At 60.7% G+C, this 21,630-nt stretch overlaps 2 protein-coding genes and 1 pseudogene across 2 annotated transcripts; 2 read left to right on the top strand and 1 right to left on the bottom strand.

Annotated features, from left to right (window-relative positions):
- Positions 1–599: 599 nt before the first annotated feature.
- LOC136302881 (Fc receptor-like protein 4) lies at positions 600–5,580 on the top strand (annotated as a pseudogene).
- Positions 5,581–8,931: 3,351 nt separating this feature from the next.
- Positions 8,932–12,551, bottom strand: LOC136302879 (Fc receptor-like protein 4). Its single transcript, XM_066206472.1, has 8 exons — positions 12,074–12,551; positions 11,547–11,810; positions 11,145–11,423; positions 10,053–10,355; positions 9,885–9,971; positions 9,513–9,534; positions 9,347–9,426; positions 8,932–9,265 (listed from the first exon to the last, which is right to left on the bottom strand). Exons 1-8 carry the CDS (start codon positions 12,549–12,551, stop codon positions 9,204–9,206), a joined length of 1,575 nt encoding a protein of 524 aa, XP_066062569.1. The 3' UTR covers positions 8,932–9,203.
- Positions 12,552–16,210: 3,659 nt separating this feature from the next.
- LOC136302878 (high affinity immunoglobulin gamma Fc receptor I-like) lies at positions 16,211–19,766 on the top strand. The gene is made up of 10 exons (XM_066206471.1): positions 16,211–16,259; positions 16,882–16,902; positions 16,991–17,221; positions 17,461–17,724; positions 18,224–18,493; positions 18,683–18,928; positions 19,009–19,095; positions 19,393–19,414; positions 19,502–19,581; positions 19,666–19,766. Exons 1-10 carry the CDS (start codon positions 16,211–16,213, stop codon positions 19,764–19,766), a joined length of 1,371 nt encoding a protein of 456 aa, XP_066062568.1.
- The last annotated feature ends 1,864 nt before the right edge of the window (positions 19,767–21,630 follow it).

Genomic DNA, 21,630 nt, shown 5'->3' with positions numbered 1-21,630 from the left:
CCCTGGAACCCCCACCCGAGTACTTACATTCCCTAAGATCTCCATGGCCCAGGACCCCCATTCAGAGGAACCCTCTCCACAAATGACATGCCCTACAACCCCCCTTCCCCCAGGACATGAATTCTCTCAGAAGATCCCCATTCCCACGAGCCTGACCCATTCCCCCTGCACTCCATTCCTAGTACACCCATCCCATGACTCGAAGTCCCTGGAGCCCATGTTCCCCTGGCACTCTCATCCCTGAGTCCCCCAGCCCTGGGGACCCCAAGTCCCATGACACCCCCATCCCTGGTGACTCCCACTCCTCAGTAGCTCCATTCCCCTGGACACCCATCCTTGGCTCCCCAAAACCATTAAGCCCCCCCACTCCTGGAACCCCCTGTCCCATCTTGTGCCACCCAGCCCTGTCCCCACCCTGTCCCCACCCTGCCCAGAGCCTGTCACCATCTTGTGGCCAACCTGACCCCAGCAAGTGCCACCTACGCATGAGGATGAGACCTGACCTCACTTCCTTCCCATTTTGCCAAAGAACTGCCACTCAGCCAACAGCCACCCCCGGCAGTGAGTGACAGCCAGTGCACATGGCCGGGGACACGGGGATGGCCGGGAAGGTGGCGCTGCTCCTGTGGGGTGAGTGCCCCGGGCACGGGCCTGACACCCCGGGGATGGGCCCTGGTGAGGCAGAGACCGGTGGGGAGGGGGCACAGGGGGGCTGCGGGGTCCCCTGAGGTCCCCAAGGCCAGCAGAGCCAGTGCATGGGCATGGACCCCAGTGTGAGCAGAGGAGTGGGGTGGTTGTGGGGACAGGAAAAGGGGGACAAGAAGAGGGGAAATGGGATGTGGGGACAGGAAAAGGGGGATAGAGATATGGGGACAAGGACGTGGCAAAGGAACCTTGGGGCTGTAGCAGTTGTGAGGACAGGGACAGGGGCACAGGGATGCAGGGACAGGGACAAGAGCCATGTACCATGCAGATGGGCTGTGGGGATGGGTTCCATTAGAATGGGATGACGGGCCATGGGGATGTTGCTGATGGGACCAGGGCTGTGAGGATGGTGGTGGTGACCTGTAGGAGAATGGGGTGTCCACAGTGTCCCCATGTTCTGCCTCAGCCCAGGGTGACTGAGGTGTCCCTGTCCTCAAGACCTCTGTGCTACAGCAGTGTTCCCACTGCAGACAGTCTGGGGACAGACACCACACCATGTCCCCCAGGTGCTGCTGTCCCCACCCAGCCCTGTCCCTCCTCCCTTCCAGCCCAGACCCTTGGCCTCGCTGGTCAGTCCCCAGGGGATGCCATGTCCCCACCCCGCTGTCCCCAGCCCCATGGTGGCCCTGGCAGGCTGGTGTCCTCTGTCACCCGCAGGTGCCCAGACCACCCAGCTCCTGGTGGAGCCCCCCTGGAGGCCGGCGGTGCCGTGGGACCGGGTGACACTGACCTGCCAGGGCTCGGGGACTGCCGGTGCCACCACCTGGTGCAAGGATGGGCAGCGCTGGTGGCTGGAGGGGCCCGATCACTTCACTGTCACCGAGAGTGGCACCTACACGTGTGACAGACCTGGCAGTGGGCTCAGCCCCCCCGTGACTGTCTCAGACGGTGAGGGGGATTTGGGTGTCCTCAACCCACCACCTGTGGCACCCCGAGGGCTCTGGGTGGGCTCCGCTCCATGGGTCACTTCTTGGTGTGGCCTGAGCCTGTCCCCTGCACACGGGGACATCCCGGAGCATCCCAATGCGGGGGGACCCTGTTTGTGGAATTCGGGACCCCTGGTGCTCTGGCTGTGACCCAATGGGGTCCCCACAAAAACGAGACCCCCCCAGTGTGATGGGACCCCTCTGTCCCATAGGCCCCTTAGTGCTGCAGGTGCCGGCACGGCCACTGCTGGAGGGGGACACGGTGACACTGCGCTGCCGATGCCGGTGGGACCTGTTGGTCACTGAGGTGCGATTCTACCGTGGGAACAAGGAGATGATTAAGACCCTCCCCAGGACCGAGCTGTCCCTGTCCCCTCTGCACCTGCACCACAGCGGCCGCTACCGCTGCCGGGTCTGGGTGAACTCCGGGGTATCACGGGGGTGGCAGGAGTCAGCGCCGGTGACAGTGACAGTGCACGGTGAGCCTCACCCCCACAGCCTCCCTGGGTCCCCTGGTTGGGGACCCCCAGCACTGCCTGCAGACCCCCATTACTGCCCAGATCCCCTATCTCTGCTACGTGTCTTGAATCCATTCCCAGCTCTCTCACAGGATCCCCCAGCCCTACATGGGCACCCCCATCTTTCCTGTAAACTTTTCCTATGTCCCCCCATCACTGCTTGAGTCTCCCTCCTCATCTACACATCCCTCACTGGGTCGCTTCGCCCATCTCTGAGTCAACCCCACCCCTCCCTGCTCTGCCCCCACGGTCCCCAGGTCACACCATCCCCTCCCTGGGTCCCCACACCCTCCCTGGGTTCCCCCCCCCTTCTCCAGGTGTCCCCTCCCTGAACCCCCCCATGTTCTTTAGGGTTCCTTTCCAGGCTCTGCCCCCCCTCTTATTCACTGGGATTCCCCTGCCCCTCTCCACCCCCCCCTCCTGCCCCGTGTTCCTCATTGTCCCCTGGTGTCCCTCACTGACCCTTGCTGTCCCCTCTCCCACAGAGGTCCTGCTCTCGGGGGTGTCCGTGTCAGCACAGCCCCCTGGGGGACAGGTGGCACTGGGGGACTGCCTGGTGCTGAGCTGTGTGGTGGCCGCGGGGATAGGTCCCCTGTCCTTCACCTGGCACCGTGGGGGCTCTGGGACACCGCTGGGCACTGGCCCCCACCTGGAGCTGCGCCGCGTTGGGGACAATGACAGTGGCCAGTATCACTGCCGGGTCAGCGATGGGGACAGCGTAGAGGAGAGTGTCCCCCTGAATGTCACCGTCCTTGGTGAGCAGGACCCTCGGGCTGGGGGTGATCCCAACCGCAGCACCCCCATCCCACCTCACCGGATGCCAGCCCTGTCTGTGTCCCCACAGTGCCCGTGGCCAATGTCACCATCACCCCCGGTCCCCTGTCACACCAGGTGCATGCAGGTGACCCCATGACCCTGCGCTGCTCGGTGCAGGTGGGCTCAGCCCCTGTCACCTTCACCTGGCTGCACAATGGCCAGGAGGTGGCCCGGGGTCTCGTCCTGGAGCTTGGGAAAATCAGTGTGGAACATTCAGGCACCTACCAGTGCATGGCCACCAACCAGCTGGGACAGGACGGGCACTGCGTTTTCCGGGCACTCAGCCCTGAGCTGGCCCTGGAGGTGACCCCTGACTCACCCTGGGTCACAGGTGGGCTCACAAGGGGTCACCGGGGTGTTCAGGACCCCCAGGGTTCACACTGACCCCAATGTGTCCCCCTCTGTCCCCAGCAGTGGCTGTGAATGTCGGCAGGACCCTCCTGTTCCTGCTCCTGCTCCTGGCTGTCATCGGGGGCTGTCACTGCTGGCACCGCTGGGGTGGGTGACAATGGGGGGATGGGGGTCCTGGAGCGAGGGGAAGCCCCCAGAGTGGGAGCAGAGCTGGGCCAGCACCCAGGGCCCCTGAGCTGGGGAAAACTGAGCCCACAGTGACCTTGGCTGGGGGTCCTGGGGGATTTGGGGGGAATTTGGAGAATTTGGAGAATTGGTTGTGTTCCAGGGCCATCCCTGGGTGGGCTTTGAGGAGCATTGGGGTGCCACTGTGAACTCCTGGATGGTTTGGGGACGTCTTCAAGGGCCATGCAGGGATGTTGAGGGATCTTTCTGGTGGCCTGGGGGAGTTTGGGGGGTGCCTCTCTCTGCCTGGCTTGAGGTTCTGGGGCACAGTGGGTCACAGACACTGAGGGGTGGTGGGGGCACTGCAGAAGTTTTGGGGAGTTCCAGGGGTGCTTGGAGTGACTGGGGGGGAATCAAGTGCCTGTTGGGAATCGGGGCTTCAGTGGAAATTAGGGGTCCTGTGGGTGTTTGGAGCTGCCGTGTTCCCAGGAAGGTTCAGTGGTCCTGGGGTCCCCAAGGTCACCCTCTCTCCTTAATCTTGCAGCTGCCAGGAAGCCCCAGGACAGGTGAGTGGGGGGCTCTGGCTGGGACTCTCCTTTGCCCCTCCCCAGACACCCCTCAGACCCCTCTTACCCCACAGGACCCCCCCAGAGGAGGGGGCAGTGCTGGACCCCCACGTCATGGGCACTGAGCAGACAGGGGGTGAGTACAGGGGGGACACGGAAACATCATCCCCAGGTGTCACCCCCCACTCAGGTCCCCACAACTGGTGTCACTCTCCGGGCCCCCACTGGTGTCCCCTGGTCCTGCCACACCTCGGGATCCACAAGTGACCAACGCAGATCTGCCAGGACCCCATGAGGGACAGTAGGATCCCCATGACACCTTTGAGAGTGGGCTGTGACACTGGGGACACTGGCAGCGCTGGGGGACATCGATTCCCCTCAGCGGTCCCTTCTTCCTCTTCACTGCACCCCACTGGGCTCGTCCTTCCCTCACCCAGTGCTGGGCCGGCCCATGACCCTTTTCCTTCTACTGTACCTGAACTTCAGCATTTTGATTAAACTGTGTGAGAAACAAGGCACACTCCTTACTATCTTTAAATATTAATAAGGTAGCAAAGGGACTGCAAACAGCGTGCTGGGTGCTGGGCAACTGCCCAAGGTGCACAGTTCTCTATAACAATTCTTCTTGTGTACCTTTGTCATTGTATTGATTGAATACATATTCAAGAAAATTATGCATATTTCGAAAATACTTTCGAGTTTACATGTTCTGGGAGTTCTTTTGCTTGGTTTCACCCATGACTCATTCTCTTACAGTAAATGCCTGTGCTGGTTTTGCATTGATTGAAGAATAGCTTTGGCAAAACAAATCAGCGATTAGCTTTGAATATCGACAACCTATTGAACCAATTAATGAGCTAGGTACGCCTCTGTGGCCACACAGGTTGAAATCAGAAGAATCCCAGAAAAGTTCTCTTCCCTTCCCACCTGGGCAGAGGTCCCCAGGTGCCGGCGGGGTCGGCCCCGCTCCGCCGCGTGGCCCCGGGCCTGGTGCGGCCTGGCCGGGCCCGGCTGCTGCTGGAGCCTTGGCAGGGCCGGGCCCGGCGGCTCCCGGGCAGGGCAGGGGAGGAGAGAACGCCCCGTCCCGGCCGGATCGGGCCTCCAGCGGCTGCTGACATCCTGCCGCTAAAGCCGCCCCCATGGCGGCCCCGGGAGGCCTCGCAGGGCCGGGCCGGGCCCCCAGCGCTGCCGGGCAGAGGAACGGGGGAAGCCCCCAGCGCGGCTTTGGAAGAATTCTTTACTATGAACAGCTCCAGACACCGGCACCAAGACCCCTTGCGGAGGGAGAGGCCCCAGCAGCTGGAGAGATCTTGTGGCCAAGAGCAGGGGCAGCTCTGCAGCCGTGCGGATCGGCGCCGCAGCTGGAAATTGAATGCAGCCAGAACCCCGGAGATCCTGGCCCAGCCCTGGCACGGCCTGAATTTACCACCTTCGGCCACTGCCCGGGAGAACCATCACGGCCTCTGCAGACTGGGAGAATGGAAACTCTTCCTCTGCACGGATGGAACTTGCAAAGCACTAATCCTCTCTTAAGTGAGACGAAACGACAGAGTGAAGCCAAATAGAGAGACAATATGAAGACATCAAAGTCGGTGATGGAGGTGTTGAAACTTAGATGGCAAGAGAAGGAGAAGATGCCTTGGTTTTAGGCTGAAACTCTTTTGTAATTGGGAATGGACTGTGATATCTTAGAATATTCCTCTAAGTCATGGAAGGCATGGATGGCGAGATCAGAGTATTCAGATTTTAGATCTGAGCAAAGGCATTTGTGGTCAACGAAGTAAATACTGAAGTAGTTGTGATCTTATGAGAAGCTTGAACAGAGAGAGAGATGAAGATGAAGATCTGCCCCCAAAAAGAGAAAAGATCTCTGTTTCTAGAGATGTAGAAAATCTTTGCTTTTGAACCGTTCATCTTTAAAATGGTACCCCATGAGTTTACATGGCCCATTACGCAGCTGTGGGAAGGCTGTGTGATATGGGAGGGACTTCACAAATGCAGATTCAGAGGTGGCTGGTTTTGTGAGAATGAAAAAGCCACAAGAGAACTGTTCTTTCTTGTGGGGAAGTTTCCATGGCAGACCAAATGAGACTTTTGTCTCTGAGAGAACTGATGAAAGACTATTTTAGAGGTAGTGACTGACATGAAGTCTAAGTTTTGTTTTCTCTGGATGTTGTCAGAGAGAAAGAAAGGAGTTTTTGGGGAAGAGGGGAAGAGTTTTGAAGGTATTTTTCTGATTCTTGTTATTTTTTTTCTCGTAGTTTTCTTAATAAACCTGTCTTTAGATCTTTGAAAGGACGTTTTCTCTCTAATTCTGATGCTGTTTTACCTATTACAGGATTTGATGAGTGATCTCTCCTGGTCCTTGTCTCAACCCAGGAACACTCTCCGCTGCCACCATTCCATCTCTGCCATCCCCACTTCCCAGTGCACCCCCGGGTCCAGGGTGAGAGGGAGGAAGGGAAGGGAAAGGAAGGGAGAAAGCAGGAAGGAAGGCAGGAAGGAAGGCAGGAAGGAAGGCGGGAAGGAAGGCGGGAAGGAAGGCAGGAATGAAGGCAGGAAGGAAGGCAGGAAGGAAGGCAGGCAGGAAGGAAGGCAGGAAGGCAGGAAGGCAGGAAGGCAGGCAGGCAGGCAGGCAGGAAGGAAGGAAGGAAGGAAGGAAGGAAGGAAGGAAGGAAGGAAGGAAGGAAGGCAGGAAGGAAGGAGGGGGTTGTTCCTTCTGCAAGCTCAGGCAGGCAGTGGCCGATCTCAGCACTGCCAGCAGACCCTTCTCAGCAGAGACATTCCCGTGGGTGATTTTCTCCTGCTTCTGGGTGGGGGGAAAGAGGGCTGAGGACCCCAAGTGTGGCTCTGCACACTGGGCTGGGCTGGTGCTGGCCACAGGAATCATCAGGAATATGTGGGAGCTGAGAGAGGTGGATGCATTGGGAGGTGTGAGGTGTCAATGCATGGGATCCAAGGGATATGGGTGTGTGGGGGCTGTGGGGCATGGAGATGTGGGAGAGGTGGGATATGGATGCCTGAGAGTCAGTGGACAGGGTTACAGGACAGCTTGGGGAGGAGAGTGCTGTGAAAGCCCCTCCCCAAAGGCCCTTTTGGTGGTTGCTGTCCATGACCTCGAACACCACTGGGGGCTGGCGGGGTCTGTCCTCCTCATCCTGGTCTTGTCTGGGGCCTTTGTAGCTCTGGGGAAGGAGCCCTGGCCCAGGCTCCCCAACGGGGTGAGACGGGGATGCTGCTGGGGGGTCCCTGTTCTCCGGTCCCACCCCATCCGTGGCTCCAGCCGTCATCCCCGTGTCAGGCTCTGGGGACTGATCTTGTGGAACGTCCTCCGGGGCAGGCTGTGCTGCTGGGGGGCAGGAGGGAACCTAGGAGGACAGGGAACCAGACTCTGCATGAGGAGCACAGGGGGGCTTCTCTGCAGGGCAGCTTTGAGAGGGGAGTGCAGCAGTGACCAATCCAGTGACCTCAAAGACCTGCTGTGAGCCTGCTCTGTGATGTAACAACCTCCTCTATGATGTGACACCACCACTCTGAGATGTCACAGTCATCTCTGTGAATGTCAAACAACTATCATAGGATGTCATCACGTGCTCTGTGATGTCATACACAGCTGCCCTGTGATGTCACAGCCCACTCTGTGATGTCACATATTTCCCTTCTATGATGTCAGACTCTGCCCCAGGAATCCTTGGCACTGATTCTCCCAGGAGAGGGGATTTCAGGGAGCCCAAAAGACTTCGTTGGGCATTGGCAGAGCTGTTGTGGAGACAGAGGGAATTCCACAGCTCAATCTCTGCCTGGGGTTCTCCCAGGACCCTTCTGCTGTGGGGCTCCTCAGGGTGCAGGAACAACATCTGTTGGCAAGGGCAGACATACCACGAGATTTTGGCTGGAGGGTGAGGGGCTGATCTTGGCTCCTCTCTCTCTTGCTCCTGGCACTGGAGGTGGGACAGTGCTGCTGTTGCTCTGGGGACAATTGGCCGCCACCGCAGAGTTCCACCCTTCACTGCTTCTCCTACCATGAGTGAGGCTTTGCTGAGAAGGGCAGCCCTTGAACTGGCATCTTTTAAACTCCCTCAGGGAAAGGACCCTCACCATATTCTCAGGTGTCTCAGAGGAGAACCCAGCACCCAGAGCACCTCACCCTTCCCAGAGGGCGCGTCTCCAGGCTGCGTGCGGCAGCTGTTTGCGGGAGCACGGCTGTGGCTGCCCAGCTCCGCTGTTTTCTGTGACTGCTTTGGGCTTTTTGCTACCCTTGAACCCAACACCCCGTGCCCCACCCAAGCCCCACGGCTCCTGCTACAGCTTCAGAGTTTTTGCTACACCTCCTTTGCCACCCTGGGTGTGCCTCCTCCCACCGTTCCAGCCGCCACTCCGAGGGTTCCTGCCGCAGTCCATTTTGCCATCCGGAGCGGCACCGTTCCCAGCTGCCCCCCAGCTCCGTCAGTGAGGGAAGGGCGCTTCTCTCTCTCTCCCGCCCGCTGAGTCTCCATTAACCATGGAGAGAGAGACAGCCGAGCTGTTGCCACAGCGCCCCCTGCAGCCGCGGGGGAATCATCGCACCCGCCCTGCCCGGCCGGGAGCCACCAGCGCCCCTGCCGGCTGTGCCCGGAACTGCACCGCAGGGGAAGTGCCTGCAGCCCCGAGAGGGCTGGGACTGGGTTTGTGCTTTTGTTTGTTGTTGGTGGCGGTGTTGTTGTTTGTTTGTCTTGTTATAGATATTCTAGTGAAGAATTGTTATTCCTGTTCCCATATCTCTGTAAACCCCACACCAATCTCTTCAACAGCCTGACTGGGACCTTCCTCCGTCCGAGCTGACCTGGCAGTGCTGAACAAACAAAAACCATTTCTCCCAGTTTAACCAAAAATCTGCATTTTGGAACCAATGAGAAGGACAAGGGTCCTGTGCCCCCTGGCACTGAGGGAGAGAATGGGGAACCCCTCTGGGTACTGGGAGCACTGGGAGCACTGGAACGGGGAGCTGTGGGGCCAACATGGGACCCGCCACTCGTGGCCACCCCCTGGGTACGGTGGGCACCCACAAGAGCTGGGAGAGGCACACAGAGGGGGTGTCCTTGGACAGGGACCTCCAGTGCTCCCAGTGTCCCCCAGTGTCACAGCAAATTCCCATAGATGTCACTGGGGTCCCGTTGTCACCTGTGGGGTCCCAGCATCTCCATGTAGGTCACCTGGGGGGATGTGGCCCGGGGCGGCCCTGCGAGAGATACCAGATATGAGGACCTGGGTGGGGGGTGACACCCGTGGGTGACGTGTCCCTGGCCCCTCCTGTACTCACCCCCTGCCTGCTCGATGCCCACGATGTGGGTATACAGCAGATCCTCCACTTCTGGGGCGGCCGGAGGATCCTGGGGGGCCCTGTGGGGATAAGGGAGTGTCTGTGGGGCTGGGGGGAGTCTCAGGTGAGGGTAAAATGAGGCGTCAGATCTTGAGACCCCACTCACCTTTCCTGCTGCTTCCTGAGGGCTGCAAAGGGAAGAGGGGAGGGTGACTGGTGGGGTCCTCACGGGCTCTGAATAACATCAGGTCCCCTGACTGCCCCTGGGAGCCTCGAGCATCTCTGAAGCTCCTAAAAAACCTCGAACTACCCTTGAACCCCATGAGCCCCTAAACTGCCCTAAAACCCTGACAGAACCCGCAACATCCCTGCATGACCCTCCAGGAGCTCCCCAAATCTCCCAGGGCCCCCAGTCAAGGTCTCTGGGGGCTCATCTTCACCCAAATCAGGAGCTGTTGGTGACACCATATGGCCCGTGTGTTCTGGAGGAGCTTCATCCTAATCCCTGGGACCCCCATTCCCCCTCATTGTCACCCACACAGGCGGTGCCGCCGGTGCCAGCCCACGATGACAGCCAGGAGCAGGAGCAGGAACAGGAGGGACCCGACGACCCCTGCAGCCACTGCTGGGGACAGAGGGGGACACAGTGGGGTCACCGAGAAATCCAGAAGTCCTGCATCCCCCGTGTGACCCTGTGTCAGCCCACCTGTGACCCAGGGTGAGTCAGGGGTCACCTCCAGGGCCAGCTCAGGGCTGAGTGCCCAGAACACGCGGTGCCCGTCCTGTCCCAGCTGGTTGGTGGCCACGCACTGGTAGGTGCCCGAATGTCCCACATCGATGTCCCCAAGCTCCAGGATGGGACCCTGGGCCACCTCCTGGCCATTGTGCAGCCAGGTGAAGTTGACAGGGGCTGAGCCCACCTGCACCGAGCAGCGCAGGGTCACGGGGTCACCTGCATGCACCTGGTGTGACAGGGGACCGGGGGTGATGGTGGCATTGGCCACGGGCACTGCAGAGACACAGACAGGGCTGGCACCTGGCAAGGTGGGCTGGGGGTGCCGTGGGTGGGATCACCCCCAGTCCGAGGGTCCCACTCACCCAGGACGGTGACATTCAGGGGGACACTCTCGGCCATGCTGTCCCCATCGCTGACCCGGCACTGGTAGTGGTCACTGTCATTGTCCCCAACGCGGCGCAGCTCCAGGTGGGGGCCACTGCCCAGTGGTGTCCCTGAGCCCCCCCGGTGCCAGGAGAAGGTCCGGGGACCTGTCCCCTCGGCCACTGTGCAGTTCAGCACCAGGCGGTCCCCCAGTGCCACCTGTCCCCCGGGGGGCTGTGCCCACGCGGACACCCCTGAGAGTGGGACTCCTGAGGGGAGAGGGGGACACCAGGGGACAGTGAGGGACTTGGGGATGTTCTGGGAGGAGCAGAGGATTCCCAGTGAGGAAAAGGGGATGCAGAGCTAGGGGCTTAGGAATGAATGCCAAGAAATGATGAGGGGTTCAGGGAGGGGACACCTGGAGAAGGATGATGGTAGACTCCAGGGAGGGTGTGGGGATGCAGGGAGGGGATAGGGGGGACATGGAGGGGGACCAGAGCAGTGATTGGGGAACATGGAAAAAGTTTACAGGATAGATGGGGGTACCCACGCAGGGCTGGGGAACCCGGCAAAGGATCCAGGAAAGCATGGGGGACCCACCACCGGTATGGGGTGTCCGGACAGTAATAGAGGTCTCCAGGCAGGGCTGGGGGACCCAGGGAGGCTCTGGGGGCTCCCCGTGCCCATCCCCGCACTTACTGTGCACTGTGATGCAGAGCCGGGCGCTGCTCTTCCACACCTTCCTCTCCTCAGAGCGCACCTGGCAGGTGTAATTCCCCGAGTCGGAGACCCCCACGGCAGGCACCAGGAGCTGTGGGGACACCTGCGGGCCCCCCACCAACTGCCCATCCCGGTAGAAGAGGTGCAGGAGGCGGGTTCGGGGCCGCAGGGGTCTGGGGGTGCTGAGGCAGCTGAGATGGAGGCGGGACCCCTCGATGGGCTCGGGGGGACCCTCCAGCACCGGCACAGTGAAGAGCTCTGGGAAGGAGACAGGAGATTAGGACTGTGACTCTGAGTCCACTGGGAAGTGGCTTTGGGATTGTCAAGGCATAAGGTGTTGGGGTGTTGGGATATCAAGGTGGCAGCTGTGCGGATGCTCACCATGCACTGTCACTGTCACTGGTGCTGAGTTGTGCCACTGTGACATTCCCGAGCCCACCAAGCCCCCGCAGAGGTAGCGACCGCTGTGGTGCAGCTGCAGGGGGGACAGGGACAGCTCGGTGCCGCTGACGGGCCGCCCCAGATCCGTCTCCTTGTGGTAAAATCGCACCCCAGTGACCGACATGTCCTGCGTGACCCGGCAGCGCAGTGTCACCGTGTCCCCCTCCAGCAGTGTCTGTGTTGGCACCTGCAGCACCAGTCGGTCTGTGGGGCAGGGGGGTTCTCACACTGAGGGACTCAAGAGGGGTCCGGGGGGTCCCCATTACACCAGAGGCCCCTAAGAATACCAGGGGGAAACCCATCACCCTGGGATGAACTGGTGTGCACTGGAACAAATTGGTGTGCACAGGGGTACAGTGTGATGCACTGGCATGTCCACATGTGCTGGGGACTGGGACATGAAGCCACACGTGGACAGGAGCCCACGCTGAGCCCTCATGGGGCACCAACCTCACAGCCCCACTAACCATTTAATACTGACACGGGGGGGCTGAGCCCACTGCCGGGTCTGTCACATGTGTAGTTGCCACTCCTGGTGACAAGGATGCGGTCAGATCCCTTCTGCCCCCAGCGCCGCCCGTCCTTGTACCAGGTGGTGGCACCGGTGGGCCCCAAGCCCCAGCAGGTCAGTGTCACCCGGTCCCACAGCACCGCCGGCCTCCAGGGGGGCTCCACCAGGAGCTGGGTGGTCTGGGCACCTGCAGGTGACAGAGGACACCAGCCTGCCAGGGTCAGCGCAGGGCTGAGGACAGCGAGGTGGGGATGTGGTGTCGCCCGAGGACTCACCAGCGAGGCCGAGGGTCTGGGCTGGAAGGGAGAAGGGACAGGGGTGGGTTGGGGTGGCAGGCCAGCAAGAGAAGCTCCTGGGGGATGGGATGTGGAGACTATCACAGAATTGTCCCAATGGGGAATGGTTTGGCATGGAAATTTCGAGGACAGAGACATCCTGGCAACTCGGCTGAGGCAAGACACGGGGACACTGTGGACACTCCGGGAATGGGGACACCACAGCCACCCCATGTTTTCAAAGGTCACCACCACCATCCTCACAGCTCCTGTCCTCACAGCCCATCTGCATGGTACATGGCCCTTCTCTCTGTACCGGCAGCCCTGTTCCTCTGTCCCTGTTCCCACTGCTGCACCACCCCAAGGTTCCTTTGGCCACATCCTTGTCCCCACATCTCTATCTCCCTGCTCCTGCCCCCACATCCCAGTTCCCCTTTTCCTGTCCACACAGCCACCCCACTCCTCTGCTCACACTGGGGTCCATGCCCATACACTGGCTCTACTGGCCTTGGGGACCTCAGGGGACACCCCAGCCCCCCTGTGCCCCCTCCCCACCGGTCTCTGCCTCACCAGGGCCCATCCCCGGGGTGTCAGGCCCGTGCCCGGGGCACTCACCCCACAGGAGCAGCGCCACCTTCCCGGCCATCCCCGTGTCCCCGGTCATGTGCACTGGCTGTCACTCGCTGCTGTGGCCACCGGTCCCCTGGGTGGCGGCTCTTCGGATGAAGAGGAAGGAAGAAACGTCACACCTCGTCCCCATGAGTAGGTGGCCCTTGGTGGGGGATGGGTGGAGACACAGCAGGGGACAGGCTGGGGACATTATGGGATAGTCTGGGGGCACAGTGGGGGATGGTGTTCCCAGGAGTGGGGAGCTCAGGGGATGTGGGGAACCAAGGAGGGGTGTCCAAGAGAATGGGGATCCAGGGGAATTGGGGTCTTCATGCCTGGGGATATTCAGGGATGGGGCTCCGGGGTGATCATGGTCCCCATGAATTTCGGATAATGGGATGTAGGTCCCAGAGTTGGGGGTGAAGGGGAAAAAAATAGGGGACCCTTGGGAAGAGTGGTTATGGAAGAAGAAGCAGCCCATGTGATGGGATCAAGGCAATGGTGGTCCTGGGCAATGGCAGTCCTGGGATGGGGGTCCCAGGGAGGAGAGACCAAGGGAATGGGGGTCCCATGGTTGGGTTCCCAGGGGAATGGGGGGCCCAGGGATGGGCAGTGGCTGACACACAGGGGGAGAGGTCCTGTCCTGGGGGGAACAGCAAGGGGGGTCCTGTTCTGGGGGGATCCTGTCCCGGGGGGGACACATGCTGGCCAAGGGGATCCTGTCCTGGGGGATGGCAGCTCCAGGCAGGGTCCAGATATCTCCATTCACACTCGCCCCCTGCAGGATGTCAGCCGGCAAGAGCAGCTCGGGAATGGAGCCCCAGGCAGGAAGGAGCTCCCCAACTCCTCCTCCTTGAAGCCAGTGGCCATCCAAGTGCGGGGCCCAGCCATGGCCCAGCCCCAGTGCACAGGGATGGGCATTGGCCAGCCCTGCTCTGGCCAGCCCCAGGTGGCAGCCACGACCTGAGGCTCCCCCCGCCCCCTTGGCTTTGATTCTGGCAGCTTGAGAGCTGCTGCAAAGGTGAGAATTCTGTGGCAGGAAAAGGCCTGGCTGTGGTTTGCTGGGCCCTGCAAGAAGCACAAAAGCCAATGGGAGCCCAAGCAGTGGCTCTGCGAGGGCCTTGGATGGTTTTCAGAGCAGGGCTGGCTGCAAACCCCCCTGCAGGGGCAGCTGTGAGGGAAGCAGTCCGGAAATGCAGCAATTGATCATTTTGTCCCTCTCAGCAAGGGGCTGAGAGAGCCCCAGAAGTTCTGCAGATCCCACACCCATCTGCTGAACAACACGACCGGGACCCTCCTTCCTGAACAAAACCTGCAGCCCTTTGGAACTTCCCAGAAAGAATGTTTGTGTTCTGGATGTGGACACCACAAGAGAGGGAAAAGTGTGGAAATACTGAGCAGGGGCTCCAGCCGTGGATCTGGGGAACAGGGGTGTCCCAGCAGGAGCAGGGAGTGCCCAGGCAGGGGAATTCAGGGCAGGGTGGAGTGCATTTCCCAGGGAAGTAGACCCTGAGGGACACACGGGCATTTCCACGGATTCCTGTGCTCTGTTCCAAGGATGGACAGAGTTTCAACCCTGTTGGGAGCTGAAGCCATGGGAAATAAATGAAGTTTGAGGGTGGGAAGGAGGAAAATGGGCAGAGTTCCTAAATGTGGCCCAGCCAAAGCCTTCCCTGTGGGCTGGCTTGCTGCCCAGCAGGCCAGGAACAATCCCATGGACCTGCTGGAGACTCAGGGAGATTCCACACTCAGTGTTATGCACAAGGAAACGCTGCTATGGGATGCACCAATGGGCTCTTAAAGGGAACCAGAAAGTCTCATTTCTATGGGATTTGTTTGTGTTTTTATTGTCAGTGACTAGTTGGGAGGGCAATGATTAAAAGGATTCTATCGACCAGACCATTTTCTACATTGTTAGTTTGATTTTTGCTGAGTTTATTTTTTCTTGGGAAAAAATGTGATTTGGGAAAGTATTTTTGCCTTTATTTCATGGTTGTATAATTTTGTTTCAGCCAATTGGGCATCAGGGAATTGAACCAAATTTAGCCGGGCATTTACCATCATCTGGGTAAGGTCGTAACAGATGCCCCCTTAAGTTTAAACACCCCAGAGGATACAGGGCCCCACTGGGGACAGTGGGAATGCTCAGTGCCCCCCCAGGATATGCCACCTCTGGGACAGGAATCCCCAAGGACATGGCACCCCCAGAATGAGGAACCCTCTGGGACAAGACCCTGGGACACGACCCAGGTGTCACCACAGCAGAGGAGCCCTTTTCCCTCAGGGCAGGACCCCTCTGGATGTGCCCCCCAGGACAGAACCCACGGCCTCAGCTCAGCATAAACGGCCTCTTCCTTCTGCTGCAGGAAAGAGAAAGTGAAAATCTTTCATCCCCCACAGCCCCTGAACACTGCCTGCACACCCCAGCCCCCTTGGCCCCTTCCTGGGATCCCCCCACCGTTCCCTGCTCAGGTGTTCCCTGGGATGGCTGAGCCAGGAAATGGGGGGATGGGAAAAGCCCAGGGGTGTGTGGGGCACAGACCCAGAGCCTCCACCCTGGGGTGCCCCCCTGGCCATGAGCACACTGTGGGGGCTGTGCTGGGCTCTGAGTCACCCCAAAATCTGAGGCACCCAGGGCAGGAGCTGAGACCCCCGTGCCCACCCAGCCACTGCCCATCCCTGGGAACCCCATTCCCCTGGGAACCCAACCATGGGACCCCCATTGCCTTGGTCTCTGCTCCCTGGGACCCCCATCCCAGGACTCCCATTGCCCAGGACCACCATTGCCTTGATCCCATCACATGGGCTGCTTCTCCTTCCCCTCAGAACCCTAATTCCTCAGGGTCCCCTTTTCTCTACTGGACCCCCAACCCTGGGACACACATCCCATGACCTGAAATCTCTGAGGTCTATGCTCCCACAGGACCCCCATCATTGAGTCCCCCCCAGGCATGAAGACCCCAATTCCCCTGGACCCCATTCTCCTGGACACCCACCCTTGGTTTCCCACATCCCCTGAGGCCCCCACTCCTGGGAACACCATCCCCCACTGAGCCCCCAGACCATCCCATAATGTCCCCAGCCTGTCCCCTGCTGTGTCTCCACCCATCCCCCACCAAGGGCCACCTACACGTGGGGACGAGGTGTGACCTTTCTTCCTTCCTCTTCATCCGACGAGCCGCCACAGCAGTGAGTGACAGCCAGTGCACATGGCCGGGGACACGGGGATGGCCGGGAAGGTGGCGCTGCTCCTGTGGGGTGAGTGCCCCGGGCACGGGCCTGACACCCCGGGGATGGGCCCTGGTGAGGCAGAGACCGGTGGGGAGAGGGCACAGGGGGGCTGAGGTGTCCCCTGAGCTCCTCAAGGCCAGCAGAGCTAGTCCATCATGTCACCACAGTTACAGGATGGCCATGGGGAAAGTAACAGGGGAACTGGAATGTGGGGACAGGTACATGGGGATAGAGATGTGTGGTCAAGGATGTGGCAAAAAGAACCTTGGGGCTGTGCCAGCGTTGGGGACAGGGATAGGGAAACAGTGATGCGGGAACAGGTGCAAGGGCCACGTACCTTGCATATGCCATATGGGGAGAGGTGCCTTCGGAATGGGATCACGGGCACCGGGCCATGGGGATGTGGTTGTGGGAACAGGCGTTCTGAGGATGCTCGGGGGGACCTGTGCAAACATGGGATGTCCACAGTGTCCCCATGTCCTCCCTCAGCCCAGAGTGATTGAGGTGTTCCTGTCCTCATGACCTCTGTGCTACACCAGAGTTCCATTCGGGGCAGTATGGGGCAGGCACCACACTTTGTGCTGTGCCTGCTGTCGCTTCTTTCCCACCAGGGCCACCCTCACCCAGCCCTGTCCATTCTCCCTTCCAGCCCAGACCCTCGGCCTCGCTGGTGAGTGCTCAGGGGATGCCATGTCCCCACCCCGCTGTCCCCAGCCCCATGGTGGCTCTGGCAGGCTGGTGTCCCCTGTCACCCGCAGGTGCCCAGACCACCCAGCTCCTGGTGGATCCGCCCTGGAGTCCAGCAGTGCTGTGGGACCAGGTGACACTGACCTGCCAGGGCTCGGGCACAGCCGGTGCCACCACCTGGTACAAGGACGGGCAGCGCTGGGGGCCGAACAGATGCGATCACTTCACTGTCACGGAGAGGGGCAGCTACAGGTGTAGGAGACATGGCAGTGGGCGGAGCCCCCCTGTGAGAGTGGTCATTGGTGAGGGAGGTTGTGTGACCCCAGCCTGGCACCTGCAGGGACCCCGAGGGCTCTGGGTGGGCTCCAGTCCATGGGTCACCTCTTGCTGTGACCAGAGCCTGTCCCCTGCACACGGGGACATCCCAAAGCATAACAGTGCAAGGGGGCTCCTCTCTTGCAATGGGTGGCCTCTGGTGGCATCCGGTGACATCAGGACCCTCCAGATGCCCCCAGTGTGATGGAAAACCTCTGTCCCCCAGCCTGGCTGGTGCTGCAGGTGTCAGCACGGGCCCTGCTGGAGGGAGATACGGTGACACTGCGCTGCCGGTGCTGGCAGGATAGCACAGCCACTGGAGTACGATTTTACCATGAGGAGCAGGACCTGGGAGGGCCCCACGACAGGACCGAGCTGTCCCTGTCCCCCCTGCACCTGCACCACAGCGACCAGTACCGCTGCAGGGGTTGGGTGAACTCTGCAGTGCCACAGTGGAGGGAGTCGCATCTGGTGACAGTGACAGTGCGCAGTGAGTGCAGGGATGGGGACAGGCAACCCTGACATCCTCCAAGGGTTTCCCCCCTCTACCTGCATCCTTCACCCTTCCCTTCACTCCTCCCTGCATCACCCAAAATTTCCCAAGTACCTCCTTGTTCCCCCATGACTGCCCGGTTCCCTCTCCACATCCCTCCTCCCTCTCTCTGTCCCCCCACCCCTCCCTGGCATCCCACACCCCTTCCAAGGTCCCCGCTCAACCCTCTGGTTGCACTTCCGTCCCTGGGTCCACCCACCCCTCTCCAAACCCCACATCATTCCCTGAGTCCCCTCAGTCTCTTGTGTAGTCCCCCATCCCTGCCTGACTCTCTCCACCTTTCCATGGGGTCACTCCATGGTCACCAGATCCCAACGCACCTCCCAGGGTCCACTTCTCACTGGGGTCCTCTGTGCTCCCCTCCAATCCCCCCTCCTTCCCGTCTTGTGTCCTCCACCCATCATGGCAAGATCATCTTACCTGTGTCTCCCCGCAGGGATCCCTGTCTCGGGGGTGTCCCTGTCAGCACAGCCCCCCGGGGGACAGGTGGCACTGGGGGACCACCTGGTGCTGAGCTGTGCCGTGGCCATGGGGACAGGTCCCCGGTCCTTCACCTGGCACCGGGGGGGCTCTGGGACACCGCTGGGCACCGGCCCCCACCTGGAGCTGCGCCATGTTGGGGACAATGACAGCGGCCACTATCACTGCCGAGTAAGCGATGGGGACAGTGTGGCTGAGAGTGTCCCCCTGAATGTCACCGTCCTTGGTGAGTGTGACTCTCAGGCTGGGGGTGGCCTCACCCACAGCATGCTCCAGAAAACTCTCATCCCCGTGTCCCTGTCCCTCTTGCTGGCTTCCAGCCCCCCGCCCCAGTCTCACCCTGTCTGTGTCCCCACAGTGCCCGTGGCCAATGCCACCATCACTCCCGGTCCCCTGTCACACCAGGTGCACGCAGGTGACCCCGTGACACTGCGCTGCTCGGTGCAGGTGGGCTCAGCCCCTGTCACCTTCACCTGGCTGCACAATGGCCAGGAGGTGGCCCGGGGTCCCGTCCTGGAGCTTGGAAACGTCGATGTGGGACATTCGGGCACCTACCAGTGTGTGGCCACAAACCAGCTGGGACAGGACGGGCACCGCGTGTTCCGGGCACTCAGCCCTGAGCTGGCCCTGGAGGTGACCCCTGGCTCACCCTGGGTCACAGGTGGGCTCACACAGGGTCACACGGGGGGTGCAGGACCCCGGGGTTCTGGGTGACCCCAATGTGTCCCTCTCTGTCCCCAGCAGTGGTCGCAGGGGTCGGCGGGTCCCTCCTGTTCCTGGTCCTGCTCGTGGCTGTCGTCGTGGGCTGGCACCGGCAGCACCGCCTGGGTGGGTGACAATGAGTAGGAATGGGGGTCCCAGGAATTAGGGTGAAGCCCACCCAGAGTATGGGGTCATAGGGTGCCAACAACAGCTCCTGACTTGGGTGAAGATGAGCCCCCAGAGGCTTTGCATGCAAGTTTTTGGGAAGTTTGTGGGATTTGGGGGCTCAGGGGGTTCAAGGGGTGCTTCAAAGATTTTTGGGAGCTTCAAGAATGCTTGGGAGTCCTGGGGGTAGTCAGGGGTCCCAAGGGTGTTCAGAGGCCCTGAGGACCCCCCATTCATGCTCCCCTGTTCCCTTTGCAGCCCTCAGGAAGCAGCAGGAAAGGTGAGTGAGGGGCTCCAGGTCGGCCCGCCAATTCTACCCTCACCCCAAACCTCCCACACTCCCACAGACACGCCCTTATCCCCGCAGGGCTCCCCCGGATCCCCCGGCCCCCCCAGAGGAGGGGGAGGTGCTCTACACCCACGTCGTGAGCACCAAGCGGGCAGGGGGTGAGTACAGGGTGGGGACACAGGGACACGTCACCCACAGGTGTCACCCCCCACCCATGTCCCCACACCCGATGTCTCTTGCAGGGCCCCCCCGTGTCACATCCTCCCAGGTGACCTATGCGGAGCTGCCAGGACCCCACAGGCAACAGCGGGATCCCAGTGACATCTATGAGAACGTGCTGTGACACTGGGGGCATTGGGGACACTGGGGGCCCCCGTGTGAGGGCAACTCCCGTGTGTGTCCCCCCCAGCTCCCGTGGTGCCCACCGTGCCTGGGTGGGGGCCACGAGTGGGGGGTCCCATGTGGGACTGCCCAGAGCTCCCCGTCCCAGTGCTCCCAGTGCTCTCAGTACCCCCAGGGACTCCCCACTCCCTCCCCCAGTGCCGGGGGGCACAGGACCCTTGTCCCTCCCATTGCACCCAAAACGCAGCTTTTTGATTAAACCGGGAGAAATGGTCGAAGTCGTAGGGGGACCCCGATAATGAAGGCAAATCGTCAAAGCAAACGCAAGTCCGATCAATATGATTACTGCTACATTTCTCTTTTATTGTGTGTAAGATGGCCGGTTTTATGCACTCTATATAGTTTACAGTTACAAGTGAATTCTAATTGGCACATGGCACAGGAAAGAATGCAAACATTTATTGTTTAATAAACTGTTTAAGGTAGCTACTGTGACCACACCAATTACGATACTTACTAACTACTATAAAACCCTTTGACCCTTGTTAACACCTTAAGTGATAATTCCTAAATGCGACACACTCCTGGCACTGAATTTCTAACTGCGCCACAACCTCTACAGGCCTCAGTGCCACGGCCTAGAGGCCTCAGCAATATGGCTCAGTCTGGATGATTCAAATACAGCTTATCTTCTACAAATGGTTTTTGTTTGTTCAGCTGTGCCCGGTCAGCTCGGACGGAGGAGGGTCCCGGTCAGGTTGTTGAGCAGATCCGTGTGGGATTTGCAGGATTTTTGGGGCTCTCTCAGTCCCTTGGGGACAGGGACAAAATGATCAATTGGGGCATTTCTGGACTGGTTCCCTCGCAGCTGCCCCGCTCAGGGGAAGGAACTGCCGCTCCCTGTTTGTCCCCTCTCGGTGACACCGGCCAAGGGCTCGGGGTCCTGCGGCGGTGCCGCCCCGTGGCCACGGGCACCGATCCCGCAGCTGCCGAACCCCTCGGGCCGAGCTGGAGCCCCGGGACCGAGCTGAGGGCAGCCGGAGGTGTCCCCAGATCCAAACCCAAAGCCCGCCCCAGCCCCAGCCCTGCCCGGTGCCCCCCGGAGCCCCCCGGTGCCCAGAGCCCCGCACCCGGCGCTCCCCGAGCGGCGTCTGAGCCCCGGAGCTGCCGCGGAGCCTCCGCCGGGCGCGGCCCCGGGGCGGGCGGGGGGCGCCGGGACGGAGGTGCCGGGAGGGCCGAGGGGACCCGGGAGCCCGGGGAGGAGCCCCCGGCACGGCGGGAGCCGAGTCCCGGCCTCGGGTCACTGTCGCACGTCGCGGCTGCCATCGCGCTGCCAGGGCCGGGAAGCCCCCGCTGGAGCAGTTCCCGAGAGGGGAAGGTGTTTCACTTCTCCTTTTTCAACTCTGAACTGAGGAATGATAAATTCAATTCATTTCCCCAAGTCGAGTCCGTTTCGGCCGTGACGGAGCTCGCGGACTGAGCCCTCCCTGCCCTTCTCCCAGGACAGGACGCCACCGGCTGGGATGTGCCACCCCCAGGATGTGTCACCCACAGAACAGGGACATCCCTGAACAGGGACAGGACCCCCTGGATGTGTCCCACGAGGACAGAACCCGCCCCTCCCTCCCTGACTCAGCACAAACGGCCTCTTCCTTCTGCTGCGGGAGAGAGAAAGTGAAAGTGTTGGGTGACACAGCCGGACACTCCCAGCCCCCAAACCCCCCCACCTCCCCTCCAGCCCACACACCTCCTTTTCCCCTCCACGGGTTCCCCTGCACCTGGTACCGGCTCAGGAGCTCCCCAGGGTTTATCAAGGCATGAACTGGGGGGCTGTGAAATTGAGGGATAAAAGGAAGAATATGGAA

The sequence above is a fragment of the Chamaea fasciata genome, unplaced genomic scaffold (assembly GCF_029207755.1).
Source record: "Chamaea fasciata isolate MVZ Bird 193981 ecotype frontalis unplaced genomic scaffold, bChaFas1.0.hap1 SCAF_31, whole genome shotgun sequence".
NCBI classification, from domain to species: domain Eukaryota; kingdom Metazoa; phylum Chordata; class Aves; order Passeriformes; family Sylviidae; genus Chamaea; species Chamaea fasciata.
Note: the sequence above shows the minus strand (reverse complement) of the source record. Positions and strands in the feature narration are given on the sequence as shown.